The sequence below is a fragment of the Malaclemys terrapin genome, chromosome 20 (genome assembly GCF_027887155.1).
Source record: "Malaclemys terrapin pileata isolate rMalTer1 chromosome 20, rMalTer1.hap1, whole genome shotgun sequence".
Lineage (NCBI taxonomy): Eukaryota > Metazoa > Chordata > Testudines > Emydidae > Malaclemys > Malaclemys terrapin.
This window is the reverse complement of record NC_071524.1, coordinates 9,885,421-9,902,767: the sequence shown is the minus strand read 5'-3', so window position 1 is coordinate 9,902,767 and position 17,347 is coordinate 9,885,421. Positions and strand designations below refer to the sequence as shown.

General features: G+C 41.5%; 1 protein-coding gene across 1 annotated transcript; it reads right to left on the bottom strand.

The window, feature by feature from the left end:
- Positions 1 to 988: 988 nt before the first annotated feature.
- Positions 989 to 14,905, bottom strand: LOC128826503 (butyrophilin subfamily 1 member A1-like). Its single transcript, XM_054009820.1, has 9 exons — positions 14,679 to 14,905; positions 12,827 to 12,850; positions 9,196 to 9,216; positions 8,328 to 8,348; positions 6,490 to 6,510; positions 4,773 to 4,793; positions 3,901 to 3,921; positions 2,118 to 2,144; positions 989 to 1,702 (listed from the first exon to the last, which is right to left on the bottom strand). The coding sequence occupies exons 1-9, from the start codon at positions 14,767 to 14,769 to the stop codon at positions 1,173 to 1,175; spliced, it is 777 nt and encodes a 258-aa protein (XP_053865795.1). The 5' UTR covers positions 14,770 to 14,905; the 3' UTR covers positions 989 to 1,172.
- Between the last annotated feature and the right edge of the window lie 2,442 nt (positions 14,906 to 17,347).

Below are 17,347 nucleotides of genomic sequence, written 5' to 3'. Positions count from 1 at the left end.
TCCCTTTCTGGGAAGCCCTGAGAAACCTTTCACCAATTCCCTGGTGAATACAGATCCAAACCCCTTGGATCTTAAAACAAGGAGAAATTAACCATCCCCCCTCCTTCCTCCCACCAACTCCTGGTGAATCAAGATCCAAACCCCTTGGATCTTAAAACAAGGAAAAATCAATCAGGTTCTAAAAAGAAAGCTTTTAATTAAAGAAAAAGGTAAAAATCATCTCTGTAAAATCAGTATGGAAATTAACCTTACAGGGTAATCAAACTTAAAGAGCTTAGAGGACTCCCCTCTAGTCTTAGGTTCAAAGTACAGCAAACAAAGATAAACACTCTAGTAAAAGGTACATTTACAAGTTGAGAAAACAAAGGGAAACTAACACGCCTTGCCTGGCTATTTACTTACAAGTTTGAAATAGGAGAGACTTGTTTAGAAAGATGGGGAGAACCTGGATTGATGTCTGGTCCCTCTCAATCCCGAGAACGAACACACTCCCAAACAAAGAACACAAACAAAAGCCTTCCCCCACCCCAAGATTTGAAAGTATCTTGTCCCCTTATTGGTCCTTTAGGTCAGATGCCAGCCAGGTTACCTGAGCTTCTTAACCCTTTACAGGGAAAAGGATTTTGGAGTCTCTGGCCAGGAGGGATTTTATAGTACTGTACACAGGACAGCTGTTACCCTTCCCTTTATAGTTATAACAGTGAGACAGGATGGTGTCTTCACATTAATATTTACCCAACAGCTCCCACTGTGACAGTTATTGTCAGATTTTCTAAGGGGCTCTTCATGCTGAGTAACTGGCAGCTGAGCTCTTGAAAATCTTGAAATCTTGAAAACCTAAGTTTGGGCGCTGATTTCTCTGCAACACAAATATCCTTTCCTTAACAGCCTAATCAAATAACAGTGTTTGTCAGAAGTAACAAACAAAATCATTTGTTGTTGAAAGCAAGTAATTAAGATGGCAGATCACAAAGTACAGAGTAAAAACTACAGTTCACATTTTATTGGAGAGAAACTTGATGTCATAGGTTCATAGCCATAAAATGAGTTACAGTGCCGCTCTAGAGATGGCATCACAATAATATAGAGGTAAAATGTAATTCAAATTCATTGCTGAGAAACTTGATTTCTATGATACATAGGGATAAAGGAGTGGCAGTGCCACTTTAAGCTCATTCATCTTCTCTTATAGAACAAATTCTCATTGATGTTTCTTTGTGGGAATTTTTAAAGAATGGATAAACAGCGCCTGAGAATGAACAATCATTAAATGTGAACAACACAGACATATCAGTTACATTCAAAAAGGTCACCTGCATTTCTTGGTAACTAAGGTAAACTCCAATTTTCTTGGGCTTTTTCTGCACCATGATGCGGGTCCATGGATCTGTTTTTGCCCAGTAATCTCTCCCACTGAAACCCAGAGCCCAGAATCCCTCTATAGGGGACAAGGAAAGTTTTCCTTTTCTCTGTATGGATTTTCTGGCCACTCCCAGGTCCCAGTCAGTGCTGCTCTCAACATCCATCTCCCAGTAGTGCTTTCCAGAGGAGAATCCTTCAGAGCCCAGCACACAGACGGTTGCATCGAACCTCTCTGGACTTGCTGGAACCTTTTGAGGTTGGGCTTCATGTTTCAAACTCTTATGATCCCCAGCAATGGAGAGGTTGGGGTGGGCTGTGCCTGGATTAAGAGTGATGTCATCTGCAAAGAGAAAATTTAAGAAACCCTTGTCTAATTGCAGTATAAACTGAAACATGGGAGATATGGCTTGTGGGCCAATTCCTGCTGTCCTTACTCAGGCAAAATGCCTACGGATAACGGGTTTTCTTCTATTCTGGCAATTTGGTTACACTGAAATATTTCAGAGATGTGATATTTGATTGAACTTTACACAGAAATGGGAGGGATCCTGAAATGTTTATCTTATTGAAACTGAAATATATTGTGCCAGATTCTGATATAAGTTAAATGATTGAAAGAACAGAACGAGTAAGGCCTGAGAGGAAATGGAGAAAAGCCCCAGTTGTTATCTCCATGATACAATATGTTCTGTTTCTAGTCTTTATAAACTATGAAGATTATTTCTGATTACCAGGAGAGATGTGAATTCTGTTACCTGCATAAGTTCGAGTCCTTCTCCAATCTGAAATGAAAGTGAGAAACAACAGACATTGAATTCAAAGAGGCATCTACTGCTAATTTTCCTCCTTTTAGCAGCAGAAATATCCCAGGTTGAGGATAACTGATGATCGATGTGGGTGAGGTAATATCTTTTACTGGACCAATTTCACGCAGTTTGTCTCGCTAATATCCTGGGGCAGACATGGCTACAACTACGCTGCAGATACTGAGATCATCAGACAAAATACAGAATGATGTACTGGTGCAGAAAAGAGAAAGTAAAGACATTAATGGTATAAACACACTGTGGTTATTGTACACTTTTGGGCCCTGTATTTGGCTCTCATGGAGTCACCAGGTCCGTTCCATCCTTCACTCATACCTCAGTCTCAAGCAGAGACAGCAGACCACAAGAAAATATGTGCGGTGATGCTGGGAATGTGGGTAGCTGCATTATTTCTGCCTGGAGCTGCTCTCTTCCCTGCTATGAGAGAGATGAAAATGGGCTACAGCACCAAGGGAGATAGGAGAGGAATACAAGAGACAGCCCTGCTCCCTCCAAATAATGTAGAGGGGAGTGTGTTTAAGAGTGGTGAGGGAGGAGAGTGGATCAGATAGAAAAATATAATTGCACAAAGATAATGAAGTTAATCAAATATTTGTGTGATAACGTTGTACCTGTATTTACTGATATTTCAACTGGGCAACACCTTTCAAAGTCAAATTAATTCAAACCTGCCAGCTTTGTGGGATTTCAGATGACCTCTAATATGACAAGTCTATGGGATTTTCCCATAATCCACAGGTTTTCAGATGTTTCTATATGGTAATCCCACTCTGATAGGCTACCTGCCCAACTCCCTTGGCTTACAGCCAATCAGAGCTGCTGCACATATTGAGAGACCACCTCTTTTCTCAGCAAATGAAGAAGGCTTCTTCCTTCCCATCTCCCTGTACCAAAAAGGTGGGAGCACTCCTGAAGCCCTCGATTCTTTCATCACTGTGCCTGCAAGGAAGGCACCAATCCATGTCGTCTCTGTTACTCCTCTCCCCTCTCTAGCTCCACCAAGCCCCTTAGGTCAGGCGTAGAAGTGAAGAGATTCCCTCTCTATCAGCCCCCAAAGACATGCAGGTGCACCCCTCAGGCCTGGCCACTGTGAGAGGCATTGGAGGGGCTCCCACAATCTTCAAGTTTGCAAGAGTGTGTGTCTTGTCCTCCCCAGACCTTAAGGGGGGCAGGAGGGTGGTGGTGGAGAAAACAATTGATATACCAAAAAATCAGCAAGGGTAAAAGAATATTTAATATTTTGAGGGTGGGACACCCACACACAGTCACTATCTCAGAGGACATGATCCTACTGCCATTATTGACATCAATGGCAAATTGCGAATCACTTAATTAGAGACACATTGTCAGGGCCTAACTCCCTCTATATTCACAGACACATAAGGATTTATTTGGGGTGAAATTCATCCCTGGACAGCGAGCAAGTGCTAGGACTCTACAGCAGAAGATACTCACGTATGCCCTATTTTGAAGGGATGTGTGGGATATAAGTGACAGATATCCCATTCGCATAGGAGAAACTTTCACCCAATGGGAGCGGGAATTGATCTGTAGCACTCATCTCTCCATCCTAGCAAATTTTATCAAAATAGTATTCTAACAAAAACAGAGGTCCTTATTTCTAATTGTGAGACCTTCATTTCTATTTGCATCACTTTTCTACCATGGAATTGGATTAACTTTTACAATCAGAGAATCAACACACACTTACTCAGTTCTCCTTGGAGTTCATCTGCAAAGAAAAAAAAATAATGCACACACCTTGTGAATTTCAGTTGGGTTAACTAGCAGATATTACACCTCTCCCCAAAAGCTTCTAATCTGATACCTCACACCAGTTATGTTGCAAGAGTCCAAACCTAACTCATTCCCTACTGTAAAACACCTCAATAAATCCCATCCCTGCAATAAAGGAAATTCTGAATATTGTCACTGCTTTAGAGATGCTACACACTGCCACTTTCTGGAGTCCAACCACAGGACATGAGATTAATTAAAAGATTATTAGGAAAAAAAATATTTGTATTCCCATTACTTCTAACAGTGAGCCCTGCACAGCTCTTTATAGAGGTTTTACTAGTATTGTCAGTTTAATAGAACTATATTGAAGGAGAACCAATTCAAAGCTACTTTTTTCTGCTTTGGTAGTCATCTTTTCTTGCACTCAGTGGTGTTTGTGTGTGTAATGGGTTAACAAATACTCACAAATATTACATTGTAACCACTTCCGAAGCCTTCACTATGAAATACCCCACATATTCCACCTTCACACACTCCCAACTATTATTCTCATGATCAGTATCCAACCAGACTCATCTGCCAGCCATGACAGGCCTCTGAATAAACCACACCCCATGTAGAGGAAATCCCAAACCTTCTCTCAGCATGGAAACTCTACAGACTCCTTCTCTTTCATGGAAACTTCTCTCACAACCCATCACTCCCATCTGCTAGTCTCTTTTCATCAACATACTGACAATCATCCATCTCTCTTGTATTCACAGTTCTTGTCCCCCAAAACATCTCCCCCAAATATTACACAACCAGACATCCTCCAAGACAAAGAAGTCAATGGGACTTAACCGTTTTCTCTCTGGAGTCTTCCTGAAAAACAAAAACAAAAAGAAAACCACATACTTCCAATTTTGTCTCCATAGCATACAGAACTAATGTAATAACCAAAACCAAGACAATGTTTGGTAATTTATAAAATATTGTCAGTACAGAAGTAGTAAAATGCAAGAATCAAAGCTAATGGTATTTGTATACCACTGCAGTTCCTAGATTGCAATGCCAGAAGAAACTATTGTGATTATATATCCTGAATCCTGAATCCTGGGATGAGATTGGTGACAAGAACTTCCCCAAATAATTTGGTAATTTTTTCCAGTGGTTAATTACCGTTACCATTAAAATTTTACTTCTTATTTCCAGTCTGAATTTGTCTAGCATCAGCTTGTAACCCTGGATCGTGTTATACCTTCCTCTGTTAGATTGAAGAGCCCATTAACAGAGAAAGGCATAACATGATCCAATGGAAGTTGAAATTTGACAATGTCAGGCTGGAAATTGGAGCTGATTGGGAATGTTCTCTAAGAATTTGTCTTTAGTTGGAAAATGCTGATTCTTCAAAACTGAAACTGTTTGAGAAATAGTGTTCAATTCACTGAAAGAATGAATCAAAAAGCTTTTCATAAAAGAAGGTTTGAGTTTTTAAAAACATCCTGAAGGGGGTGGGAGGGTGTTCACCCGCCACCCACGGCAGTGGGCTTTTAATACATTTCAAAATCTGTATGAGGAGTTTGATATTGTAAAAACAAGCTAGTTTTTGATTTATCAATGCATGGTTTTGGTTTGTTTCTTTTTCTCTCTCTCTCTTTTTGAATGTCAGGTATATGTTAAATGTTTCCTACACTCTGAAACAAAAATATTTTGCACAATTTCTTTGATACTTTAAAAAAAAATCTTCCCATAAGAAAGAAACAGATGGGAGTAGAAATTACATGAACAACAAATGCCCCAAGTGGATAAAAATCAATGATTTTATTATAAAAATCAGAGTCCAGCCACAGGACATGAGATTAATTAAAAGATTATTAGGAAAAAATATTTTTACTCCCATTACTTCTAATAGTGAGCCCTGCACAGCTTTTTACAGAGGTTTTACTAGTATAGTCAGTTTAATAGAACTATATTAAAGGAGAACCAATTCAAAGCTACTTTTTTCTGCTTTGGTAGTCATCTTTTCTTACACTCAGTGGTATTTGTGTATGTAATGGGTTAACAAATATTCACAAATATTACAAAAAGAACAGGAGTACTTGTGGCACCTTAGAGACTAATAAATTTATTAGTCTCTAAGGTGCCACAAGTACTCCTGTTCTTTTTGCGGATACAGACTAACACGGCTGCTACTCTGAAACAAATATTACATTGTAACCACTTCCGAAGCCTTCACTATGAAATACCCCACATATTCCACCTTCACACACTCCCAACTGTTATCTCCATGCTCAGTATCCAACCAGACTCATCTGCCAGCCATGACAGGCCTCTGAATAAACCCCACCCCATGTAGAGGAAATCCCAAACCTTCTCTCAGCATGGAAACTCTACAGACTCCTTCTCTTTCATGGAAACTTCTCTCACAACCCATCACTCCCATCTGCTAGTCTCTTTTCATCAACATACTGACAATCATCCATCTCTCTTGTATTCACAGTTCTTGTCCCCAAAACATCTCCCCCAAATATTACACAACCAGACATCCTCCAAGACAAAGAAGTCAATGGGACTTAACCGTTTTCTCTCTGGAGTCTTCCTGAAAAACATAAACAAAAAGAAAACCATGTACTTCCAATTTTGTCTCCATAGCATACAGAAATAATGTAATAACCAAAACCAAGACAATGTTTGGTAATTTATAAAATATTGTAAGTACAGAAGTAGTAAAATGCAGGAATCAAAGCCAATGGTATTTGTATACCACTGCAGTTCCTAGATTCCAATGCCAGAAGAAACCATTGTGATTATATATCCTGAATCCTGGGATGAGATTGGCGACAAGAACTTCCCCAAAGTAATTCCTAGTGACCTTTGATAAATTTTTCCAATCGTTAATTACCCTCACCATTAAAATTGTACTTCTTATTTCCAGTCTGAATGTGTCTAGCATCAGCTTGTAACCCTAGATGGTGTTATACCTTCCTCTGCCAGATTGAAGAGCCCATTAACAGAGAAAGGCATAACATGATCCAGTGGAAGTTGAAATTTGACAATGTCAGGCTGGAAATTGGAGCTGATTGGGAATGTTCTCTAAGAATTTGTCTTTAGTTGGAAAATACTGATTCTTCATAACTGAAACGGGTTGAGAAATAGTGTTCTGTTCACTGAAACAATGTATCAAAAAGCTTTTCATAAAAGAAGGTTTGAGTTTTTAAACATCCTGGAGGGTGAGGGTGGCGGGGGGGATGTTCACCACCCACCCATGGCAATGGGCTTTTAATACATTTCAAAATCTGTATGAGGAGTTTGATATCCCAAAAACAAACTAGTTTTTGATTTATAAACGCATGGTTTGGGGTTATTGATTATTTTTTCTCTTTTTTAATATCAGGTATATGTTCATGTTTCCCACACAGTAAAACAAAAATATTTTGAATAATTTCTTATATACTTTTAAAAAAATCTTCTCATAAGAAAGAAACAGATGGGAGCAGAAATTATATGAACAACAAATGCCCCAAGTAGATAAAAATCAATGATTTTATTATAAAAATCAGAATTCTTTAATTTAAATCCGATTTTTTAAAATTTAAAACTTTCTTTTTTAATAAACATATTAAAAATTAAATTTCAATGCACCAATCCATGTGGTCTCTGCTACTTCTCTCCCCTCTCTAGCTCCACCAAGCCCTTTAGGTCAGGAGTGGAAGTGAAGAGATTCCCTCTCTACCAGCCCCCAAAGACATGCACGTGCACCCCTCAGGCCTGGCCAGTGTGAGAGGCATTGGAGGGACTCCTACACTCTTCAAGCTTTGCAGGAATATATGTCTTGTCCTCCCCAGACCACAGGGGAGCAGGAGGGTGGTGGTGGTGGTGGTGGTGGAGAAGACACAATTGATATACCAAAAAATCAGCAAGGGTAATAGAATATTTCATATTTTGAGTGTGGGACATCCACGCACAGTCACATCTCACAGGTCCTACTGCCATTATTGACATCAATGGCAAATTCCAAATCACATAATTAGAGACACATTTTCAGGGCCTAACTCCCTCTATATTCACAGACACATAAGGATTTATTTGGGGTGAAATTCATCCCTGGACAGCGAACAAGCGCTAGGACTCTGCAGCAGAAGATACTCACGTATGCCCTATTTTGAAGGGATGTGTGGGATATAAGTGACACATAGCCTATTTGTATAGGAGAGATTTTCACCCAGTGGGAGCAGGAATTGATCTGTAGCATTCGTCTGTCTGTCCTAGCAAATTTTATCAAAATAATATTCTAACAAAAACAAAGATACTTCAGTTCCCTTATTTCTAATTGTGAGAACTTCATTTCTATTTGCATCACTTTTCCACCATGGAATTGAATTAACTTTTATATTCAAAAAATCAACACACACTTACTCAGTTCTCCTTGGAGTTCATCTGCAAAGAAAAAAAAAAATGCACACACCTTGTGAATTTCAGTTTGGTTAACTAGCAGATATTGCGCCTCTCCCCAAAAGCTTCTAATCTGATACCTCACACCAATGATGTTGGAAGAGTCCAAACCAGACTCAGCCCCCTACTGTAAAACTCCTCAATAAATCCTGTCTCTGCAATAAAGAAAATTCTGAATATTGTCACTGCTTTAGAGATGCTACACACTGCCTCTATCTGGAGTCCAAACACAAGACAAGAGATTAATTAAAAGATTATTAGGAAAAGAATATTTTTACTCCCAAACATCTAACAGTGAGCCCTGCACAGCTCTTTACAGAGGTTTTACTAGTATAGTCAGTTTAATAGAACTATATTGAAGGAGAACCAATTCAAAGCTACTTTTTTCTGTTTTGGTAGTCATCTTTTCTTACACTCAGTGGTATTTGTGTGTGTAATGGGTTAACAAATACTCACAAATATTACATTGTAACCACTTCTGAAGCCTTCACTATGAAATACCCCACATATTCCACCTTCACACACTCCCAACAATTTCCCCATGCTCAGTATCCAACCAGACTCATCTGCCAGCCATGACAGGCCTCTGAATAAATCTCATCCCATGAAGAGGAAATCCCAAACCTTCTCTCAGCATGGAAACTCTACAGACTCCTTCTCTTTCATGGAGACTGTTCTCACAACCCATCACTCCCGTTTCCTAGTCTCTTTTCATCAACACACTGACAATCATCCATCTCTCTTGTATCACTGTTCTTGTCTCCCAAAACATATCTCCCAAATGTTACACAACCAGACATCCTCCAAGACACAGTAGTCAATGGGACTTAACCGTTTTCTCTCTGGAGTCTTTCTGAAAAAGAAAAACAAAAAGAAAACCATGTGTTTAACCCCATACTTCCAAATTTGTCTCCATAGCATACAGAAATAATGTAAAAAGCAACAGAGGGTCCTGTGGCACCTTTGAGACTAACAGAAGTATAGGGAGCATAAGCTTTCGTGGGTAAGAACCTCACTTCTTCAGATGCAAGTAATGGAAATCTCCAGAGGCAGGTATAAATCAGTATGGAGATAACGAGGTTAGTTCAATCAGAGAGGGTGAGGTGCTCTGCTAGCAGTTGAGGTGTGAACACCAAGGGAGGAGAAACTGCTTCTGTAGTTGGATAGCCATTCACAGTCAAGTGATAATGTAATAAGCAAAACCAGGACAAAGTTTGGTAATTTATAAAAAAAATATTGTAAGTACAGAAATCGTAAAATGCAAGAATCAAATCCAATGGTATTTGTATACCACGGCAGATTCCTAGATTCCAATGCCAGAAGAAATCATTGTGATTATATATCCTGAATCCTGGGACAAGACAGGCCACAGAACTTCCCCAAAGTAATTCCTAGAGACCCTTGGTACATTTGTCCAATGGTTAATTACCCTCACCATTAAAAATGTACTTCTTATTTCCAGTCTGAATGTGTCTAGCTTCAGCTTGTAACCCTAGATCATATTACACCTTTCTCTGCTAGATTGAAGAGCCCATTAGCAGAGAAAGGCATAACATGATCCAGTGGAAGTTGAAATTAGACAATGTCAGACTGGAAATTAGAGCTGATTAGGAATGTTTTCAAAGAAATGGTTTTAGTTGAAAAATGCTGATTCTTCAAAACTGAAACTGTTTGAAAAATAGTGTTCTGTTCACTGAAACAATGAATCAAAAAGCTTTTCATGAAAGAAGGTTTGAGTTTTTAAAAACATCCCATTTAAACATTTTTTGTAATGCGAAGTTTTCCATTTGTCCTAGCTCTTGTAAGGTGAGGCTGGAGGGCATCCCGTGAAAAGGTAAAGAATGGGTCCCCACCTTCTAACACAGCCCATCACCTTTTCATCTTTTGCTAAGAGCAGGAGTGTCTGGTTTTACCTCTTCTGATGATGCACATAAGGAATGCGCTGAAGCCTTCAGCCCTTTCATTTCAGTGCTATGCTAGGAAGGAGCCAATCCATGTTGGATCTGCCACTCGACTCCCCTCTCTTGCTCCATCAAGTCCCATAGACAAGGAATTGCAATGGAAAGACTTCTCACCACCAGCCCAAAAACATGGGGGAGAAAATAAGAAATTCCTCCCTGCGTCTCTCAGGGAAACACCCTGTCCAGGGTGACAGGGCTTGGAGGGGTTCCAACGCTCCAGAAGCCTGACAGAAGTGTGTGTCTTTAACTCCCCCGACCTCAAAGGGAGGTGGAGGGGAGATAACTAAAAGATATAGGGGAAAAATCGAGAAAGAGTAATGGTGTATATTTTGACAGCAGGACACCCACCCACATGATCTCAAAGGGCGTATTGTTCCTTATATTATTAAAGACAATGACAAATTGCAAATCTTATAATGGATGACACAATATCCAGGCCTCACTCCTCCTATATGCACAGCCATGTTATGACTGATTTAAGGTGAAATTCATCCCTGGAGAGAGAGAAGGACTAGATATGTGCAGCACAAGGTAAACACCTATATCCTATTTTGAAGGGCTAGTTGGGATTTAAGTGATGAATAACCCATTCCACAGGGGAGATTTTTCACCCAATGAGAGCAGGCATGGCACAGCAGTCTCCCATCAAATTTGGCTTGGCCAGATTTCATACCTTAACCTGATGGGACACAAAATGTTTTGGAGTTGTTCTCTTTTTCAACATCCTTTGGACACCAGAACTGGACACAGTACCCAGTAATGGTCTAAACAATGCTGTATATAGCAATTCAAAACAAAAACACTTTTTTTTGTCAAATCAAAAAAACTTGAAAAAAGTCAATTTGATTTAACCAAACTGCTTCAGTTGACACAAACTGATTTTTTTCTTGAGTTTTTCTTTTTGATTCAGCCATTTTTGATGGTTTTTCCCCCATTTTTTTATCAGCCAAACTTGGAAACAAAATAGCAGTTCAAATCAGAAAGTTGAAATGAAACATTTTGACTTTTTAAAATGAAATATTTTGAAATAAAACACTCAAAACAAAACATTTCAAATCTTTTGAAAATTTTCGCCCCCACTGAAACTATTGGTGGAATGCCACACAATTTTGGCAAATAGTTTCAGACTCCAAAGAATGCATTTTTGGCATATACACAAAAAATAGCAACCAGTGGAATGCATTACCTAGGGAGGTGGTGGAGTCTCCTTCCTTGGAGGTTTTTAAGGCCCGGCTTGACAAAGCCCTGGCTGGGAAGATTTAGTTGGGAATTGGTCCTGCTTTGAGCAGGGGGTTGGACTAGATGACCTCCTGAGGTCCCTTCCAACCCTGATATTCTATGATTCTATGATTCCTGTTGGGTAGTTTTTATCTTCCAGCAAGTGGAGACAAGTAGGGCAAGATAAATTTTTGCTCATTTTGGGTAATAATTTATAGCTATATAGTGCACTCACCTTATAAGGCAATGGGCTGTGGGTATCGAAGGCCAGGGTAGGATAAGCCTCCCCAGACCCAGGCTGTGGCCCACCCATTTTCCGCCCCGAGGCCCCACTTTCCCTCCCCCTCTACCCTTAAGCCAGCAGGGGCTCTTGGTGCCAGCTGGTACCCAGGAGAAGCCTGGAGGGGTGGGGGGGAATATAAGGCGAGGGGCCTGGGGAGGTGCTGGGAAAAGTGGCTTGGAACGGCACTGGGGCGAGCCCAGTGCTGGGGCTGGCCAAGCACTTGGAGGGGCTGACTGCTCGGCCCAGCTCTTGGGGGGACCAGCCCGCCACTTGGAAGGGCCGGTTCAGTGGTCTGGGGGCGGGACGGCCTTCATATAGTGTGACCTCTCACACACCATGCATTAAAAGTCATGCTGCTTGGGGGGCATTCCTACACTGTTGGGAGCATTCTGGTACCATCAGTACTTGCCCATTCAGAACTACACCACAAAATAATTTAAGTTAAAGTGAAAATAAGTCTGATGTGATAACTTGTAATGATTGCCGACTGTTTATTTTTGGTTCCTTTGTGATTCTTAATTTTAATTACAAAACATATATTTTAAAATAATAAATTAACCTAACAGAATAATGATAATAACAACATGAAACTTATGTATGAAAAATGAAAGTGGAACAGGAAATTTAGTTAGATGCCAAAGGAGTCCTTTGAGGAAAAAAGTTTGGGAACCACTGATATAGAGCATTAAAGGCAGCTAACAATACACAGTGCTTTCTCAATTATGTTTTTCCATGTAAGCAATTGTAGTATGGGAGGGAAGGTGGAGTGTGGGTCATCGTGAATGGGAGACTTTCCATTAGAGGGTGTCCATCACACAATGTATCTATGAAGATGTGTCCCATATAATGATTTGCATTGACAACCCCAATTTATACTGATGAAAAGCAAAACATTTTGAATTTGCTTTCAAGAAATCTATGGAAAGCGTAATGGACTCTACATATTATTATCTTTTTACATATTGATTTTAAATAATGAAGTGATGAAATAGCTTATCTACCTTCTTCTGGACTGATGAGTCGCCCTTCAAAAGAAAGCAAAGCAACACAGAGAAGATTAGAATGTTTAACAGCAATATCACATATGAGCACTGACAATCTACATCAGATATTTATTGCAGCACTTTCATGTTGTCCCCAGAAATATTCCTCTGCTATTATATGTTATGGACATATGGGCCAGATCTTCAGCTGGTATAAATTGGTCCAATGACATCAAAATGTGGGTCTGGAATGGACCTTGAGAGGTCAGCAAGTCCAATCTCCTGCACTAAGGCAGGGCTAAGTAAACCTAGACCATCACTGACAGCTGTTTGTCCAACCTGTTCTTAAAAACCTCCAGTGATGGGAACTTCACAACCTCCTTTGGAAGCCTATTCCAGAGCTTAACTAGTTTTAGAATTAGAAAGATTTTCCTAATATCTAACCTAAATCTCCCTTGCTGCAGATTAAGCCCATTACTTCTTGTTCTACCTTCACTGATCACTGAAGAACAATTGATCACCTCCTCTTTTTAGTAGCCCTTAACATATTTGAAGACTGTTATCAGATCCCCCCTCAGTCTTCTTTTCTCTAACTCTGGGTCTGGCCCAAAGCATTCAAAGTAATAAATGCTTGTTCTAAGTTTTCCAAAAGTTCTTTATCCCAGAAATGTCCCATGGTTGGATCTGGTCCCCACCTGTGGCTGGTGTAGTGTTGCATGTATGAGGTTAAGGTGACAGAAATGCAGCAGAATCTGTCCCTGAATTAATGAGAGACCTGCTGTGTCACCTCCTGTGGCCAGGTTTTCAAAAGATTTCAGCACCCAACACAACTTTTGAAAATCTGCACCCAAGTTACTCCTGTCTAGGATCAAGCATGATGCCTAAGGGTACGTCTACACTGCAGTCAGGAGGTGCAAGGGCAGCATGTGTAGACATATCCGAGCTAGCTTTGATGTAACCAGCTTGCTAAAAATAGCAATGTTGCCATGGTGGGCTGCATGGGCTAGCCACCTGAGTACAATCCCACCTGGGACCCTAGGTATGTATTAAGTAGCTCAGGTACACCTACGTAAGCTGTATTGGCTGTGCAATGGGATGTATTGTAGCCCAGAATCCCCTGTAGACTATGTACTACAAGTCCAGCCTGGGGCATTCTCCTGACATCACACCTTAGAAACAGCAGTATAGAGATGCATGGGGCTATGCTGTGCTTATGCCAGGGGATTCCTTCCTTGGCCTACTGTAACTCAACTGCAGCCATTGTATGTTGCCTTAGTAGTGCATGGGGGCCAGAATCAAGTGTCCTTATTTGCATACTGAGAGTGCATTTAATCCCAGATGTCTTCAGCCTTGCTCATTTTCTGCCTGCACTGTCTATTGTTTACCTTGTTTTACTCTGTACTTCTTTACCCCTCCCGGGATCCCAGGCATGTTCAGAGGCCATTGTCTCTTGTGTCTGTCTCTTTCTCCCTCCCTCTCTATGCTGGTACTGTTCGTGGGAGGGAGAGTGTAACTGTCTCATTGAAACTCACAGTGAAGTACCTTTCTGAATCCAGTCCCTTCCTGCTTTGCTGTTGGGACAGTGCGGCTACACACTGACCCATACTAAGGCTCATTGTAAAGTCAAAATCTAACCCTTTAGGACGAACAATGTTCTTAACATATTGAGGGAAAATGTAATTTTAATGTCTCAAAAAAAGCTGAGGGGATTTTTCCTAAAATTTCCAAAAAAGTATGGAACCGATTGGCTAATTCACTGGTTACATATTTGTCTGGGAAATTAATACTCACCACAAATAGTATTTTTTCTGCTTATCTTTTGTGTTTGTGTGTGTGTGTTTGTGTGTATTACTTGGCAAAATTTTGTTACCTTCTTCAGGATCTCGCCTTCTTTTTCCTAAAATAAAAGTCAGAGATAATATATGAAAATACCGATGGAGATGCAAATAGCAATTACTCATTACCTAAAACCCTACAGAGTTCAGTGTGTCAATCCTGATGAAAACACTTAAGGATACTCACAGATTATGGCCCCAATCCCACATCCTTCTAGGTCGACCCTGGTGCTGTGTGGAACAAATGCCATGATCAAGGCCTATGGTTGCACTAATGTGTTTGGGATTCCTGGAACACCCAACCTCTAGCACCAACTCTTCCCTTCCATCTTCCTCCCAGAGAATGTCCAGAAGGGCTGTCACTCACCACGCTACCACCACTCAACAAAGTATTTGAGCAAAAGGATATTGCCCCAACGAGGCAGCGTTAGGTCTCAGACACTGTGGGCATGTCTACACTAAAAACTATATTAGGTCAACTTACAGCCACCACAGCAATTACTGCAGTGGTTCATGTCCACACTACCCTCCTTGGTCAATGGTGCACATCCTCACCATGAGCTCTTCCACTGATCTCAGAGGGACTGTGTGGGGAGCTGAGAGCCAGGGTTCTTAGCTCAGTTTGCAGCTCTCTGCTGGGAGCCCAGCTACCCTAGGGTTCCTGCCAGCTGCCCCCTCCCAGCTCTCCATCCTGCTGTGAGCCCTGTAGCTTCCCCTCCCCCCCACACACACTCTTGGTTTCACAAACCCTGCTGGAAGCACAGCCGCTGCCTGGGCACTTGGCTGCATACTCCCCACCAGGAGAATACCTGCTTCCTGGCTTCCCACCAGCTGCCCCCCCCCCCCCCCCCGCTCTCAGTTCCATGCTCCCAACTGGGAGCTTGGCTGCCCCCCATCCCTGCTGCACTCCCCGCCGGGAACATGGCAGACCCCCTGCTCTTGGCTCCATGGTCCCCAGCGGGATTGGGGCAGTTGCCTGGACTCTCACCTCCCCAATCCCCACTGTGAATGAGAGAACCAGTGGGGAGTAGGGAGCTGGAAGTCTCGGTGCAGCTGGGCTCCCCAGCATGGAGTGGGGAGATAGGACCCCTGGAGCAGCCCAGCTCCGAGTGGGAAGAGAAGAGCCTGGGCAGCAGCCTGGCTGGGAGCATGGAATGGGGAGCATAGGGGGCAGCCAAATTGGAGCAGGGAGAGGGGAGCCTGGGCATCAGGCAGTACCTCATCTGGGAGAAGGAGGATTTTCTTGTCAATGTTATGAAACTGTGAAATTGCAAAATTGGCAGCCAAAAGCCAGTGTAAGTAATGCACTGTCTACATGGACATTGCATCACCCTAACTAAACTGACATAAGCCCTACGCCTCTCTTGCAGGTGGACTTATTATATCTGTGTAATACGGCACTTACACCAGCAGAGCAAGGCTGTAGTGTGTACATTGACATAGTTAGTTCAACATAAACTGCTTTACATCAACCTAACTGTATAGTGTAGACTAGGGCTAAGATGGAGATGGCTTTGGACCTTACATTATTGTCAGAGTCAGAAGAAACCTTGCCCTAGCCCTTCCCCAAAGCATAGGGCTTACCAGGGGAAATACCATCAAATATCTGCCAAAATTCCTTCTGGTCTTGGAGCACCCTATTTACTGGGTGTGAGGAAATGTTTTCATAGAAGCATAGAATCAGAGAAGATTAGGTTTGGAAGAAACCTCAGGAGGTCATCTAGTCCAACCTCCTGCTCAAAACAGGATCAACACCCACTAAATCATTCCAGCCAGGGCTTTGTCAAGCTGAGCCTTAGAAACCTCTAGGGATGGAGATTCCACCACCTCCCTAGGTAACCCATTAGAGTGCTTCACCACCCTCCTAGTGAAATAGTGTTTCCTAATATCCAACCTAGATCTCCCCCACTGCAACTTGAGACCATTGCTTTTTGTTCTGTCATCTGCCACCACTGAGAACAGCCTAGTTCCATCCTCTTTGGAACCCCCATTCAGGTAGTTGAAGGCTGTTATCAAATGCACCCTCACTTTTCTCTTCTGCAGACTAAACAATCCCAGTTCCCTCAGCCTCTCCTCATAAGTTATGTGCCCCAGCTCCCTAATCATTTTTGTTGCCTTCCGCTGGATTCGCTCCAATTTGTCCACAGCCTTTCTGTAGTGGGGGGCCCCAAACGGGACATAATACTCCAGATGTGGCCTCACCATTGCCGAATAGAGGGGAATAATCACTTCCCTCAGCGTGATTATTCCTGGGCTTGGTTTCTAAAGCCAGGTCTCCCTCCTCCTTTGCTCAGCATGGTGATGGGATGGAATTTAAATCTGGATCCAGAGACAAATTTCATGGTTTGTCCATCTATAATGCACTGAACCAAAATAATGGAGCCAAAGACCCACAAATATATGAGAGTGTGAGTCAAAAATTGGTTCCAATTTGGAGCCTGTTTCTAGTAATAATGTATTCCATTTGCAAGTAGTGGACCAAAAACTGCAGCCACTCCTCACCAAATATTTCCCTTGATGCCAATTTCAGTAAAGACTGAGTAAGCGATTTGATATAGCATCGTAGCCATAGGCCGTTGCACACAATGCAATAAATAGAAACATTAATTTAAAACAATGGTCAATAAAACAGGTACAAATTTTAAAAACATAAGATTAGCACTTCCTTAAAATCAGTTACATCTTTAAAATCACCACCCCTAAA

Coding starts and splice junctions, on each gene's coding strand:
- LOC128826503 (XM_054009820.1), bottom strand. CDS start 14,769: ATGAGTAATTGCTATTTGCATCTCCATCGGTATTTTCATATATTATCT. Junction 9,217..12,826: donor ACTCATCAGTCCAGAAGAAG/GTAGATAAGCTA, acceptor TTTCTTTTTCAG/AAAGACTCCAGAGAGAAAAC. Junction 3,922..4,772: donor AAGACTCCAGAGAGAAAACG/GTTAAGTCCCAT, acceptor TTTTCTTTGCAG/ATGAACTCCAAGGAGAACTG.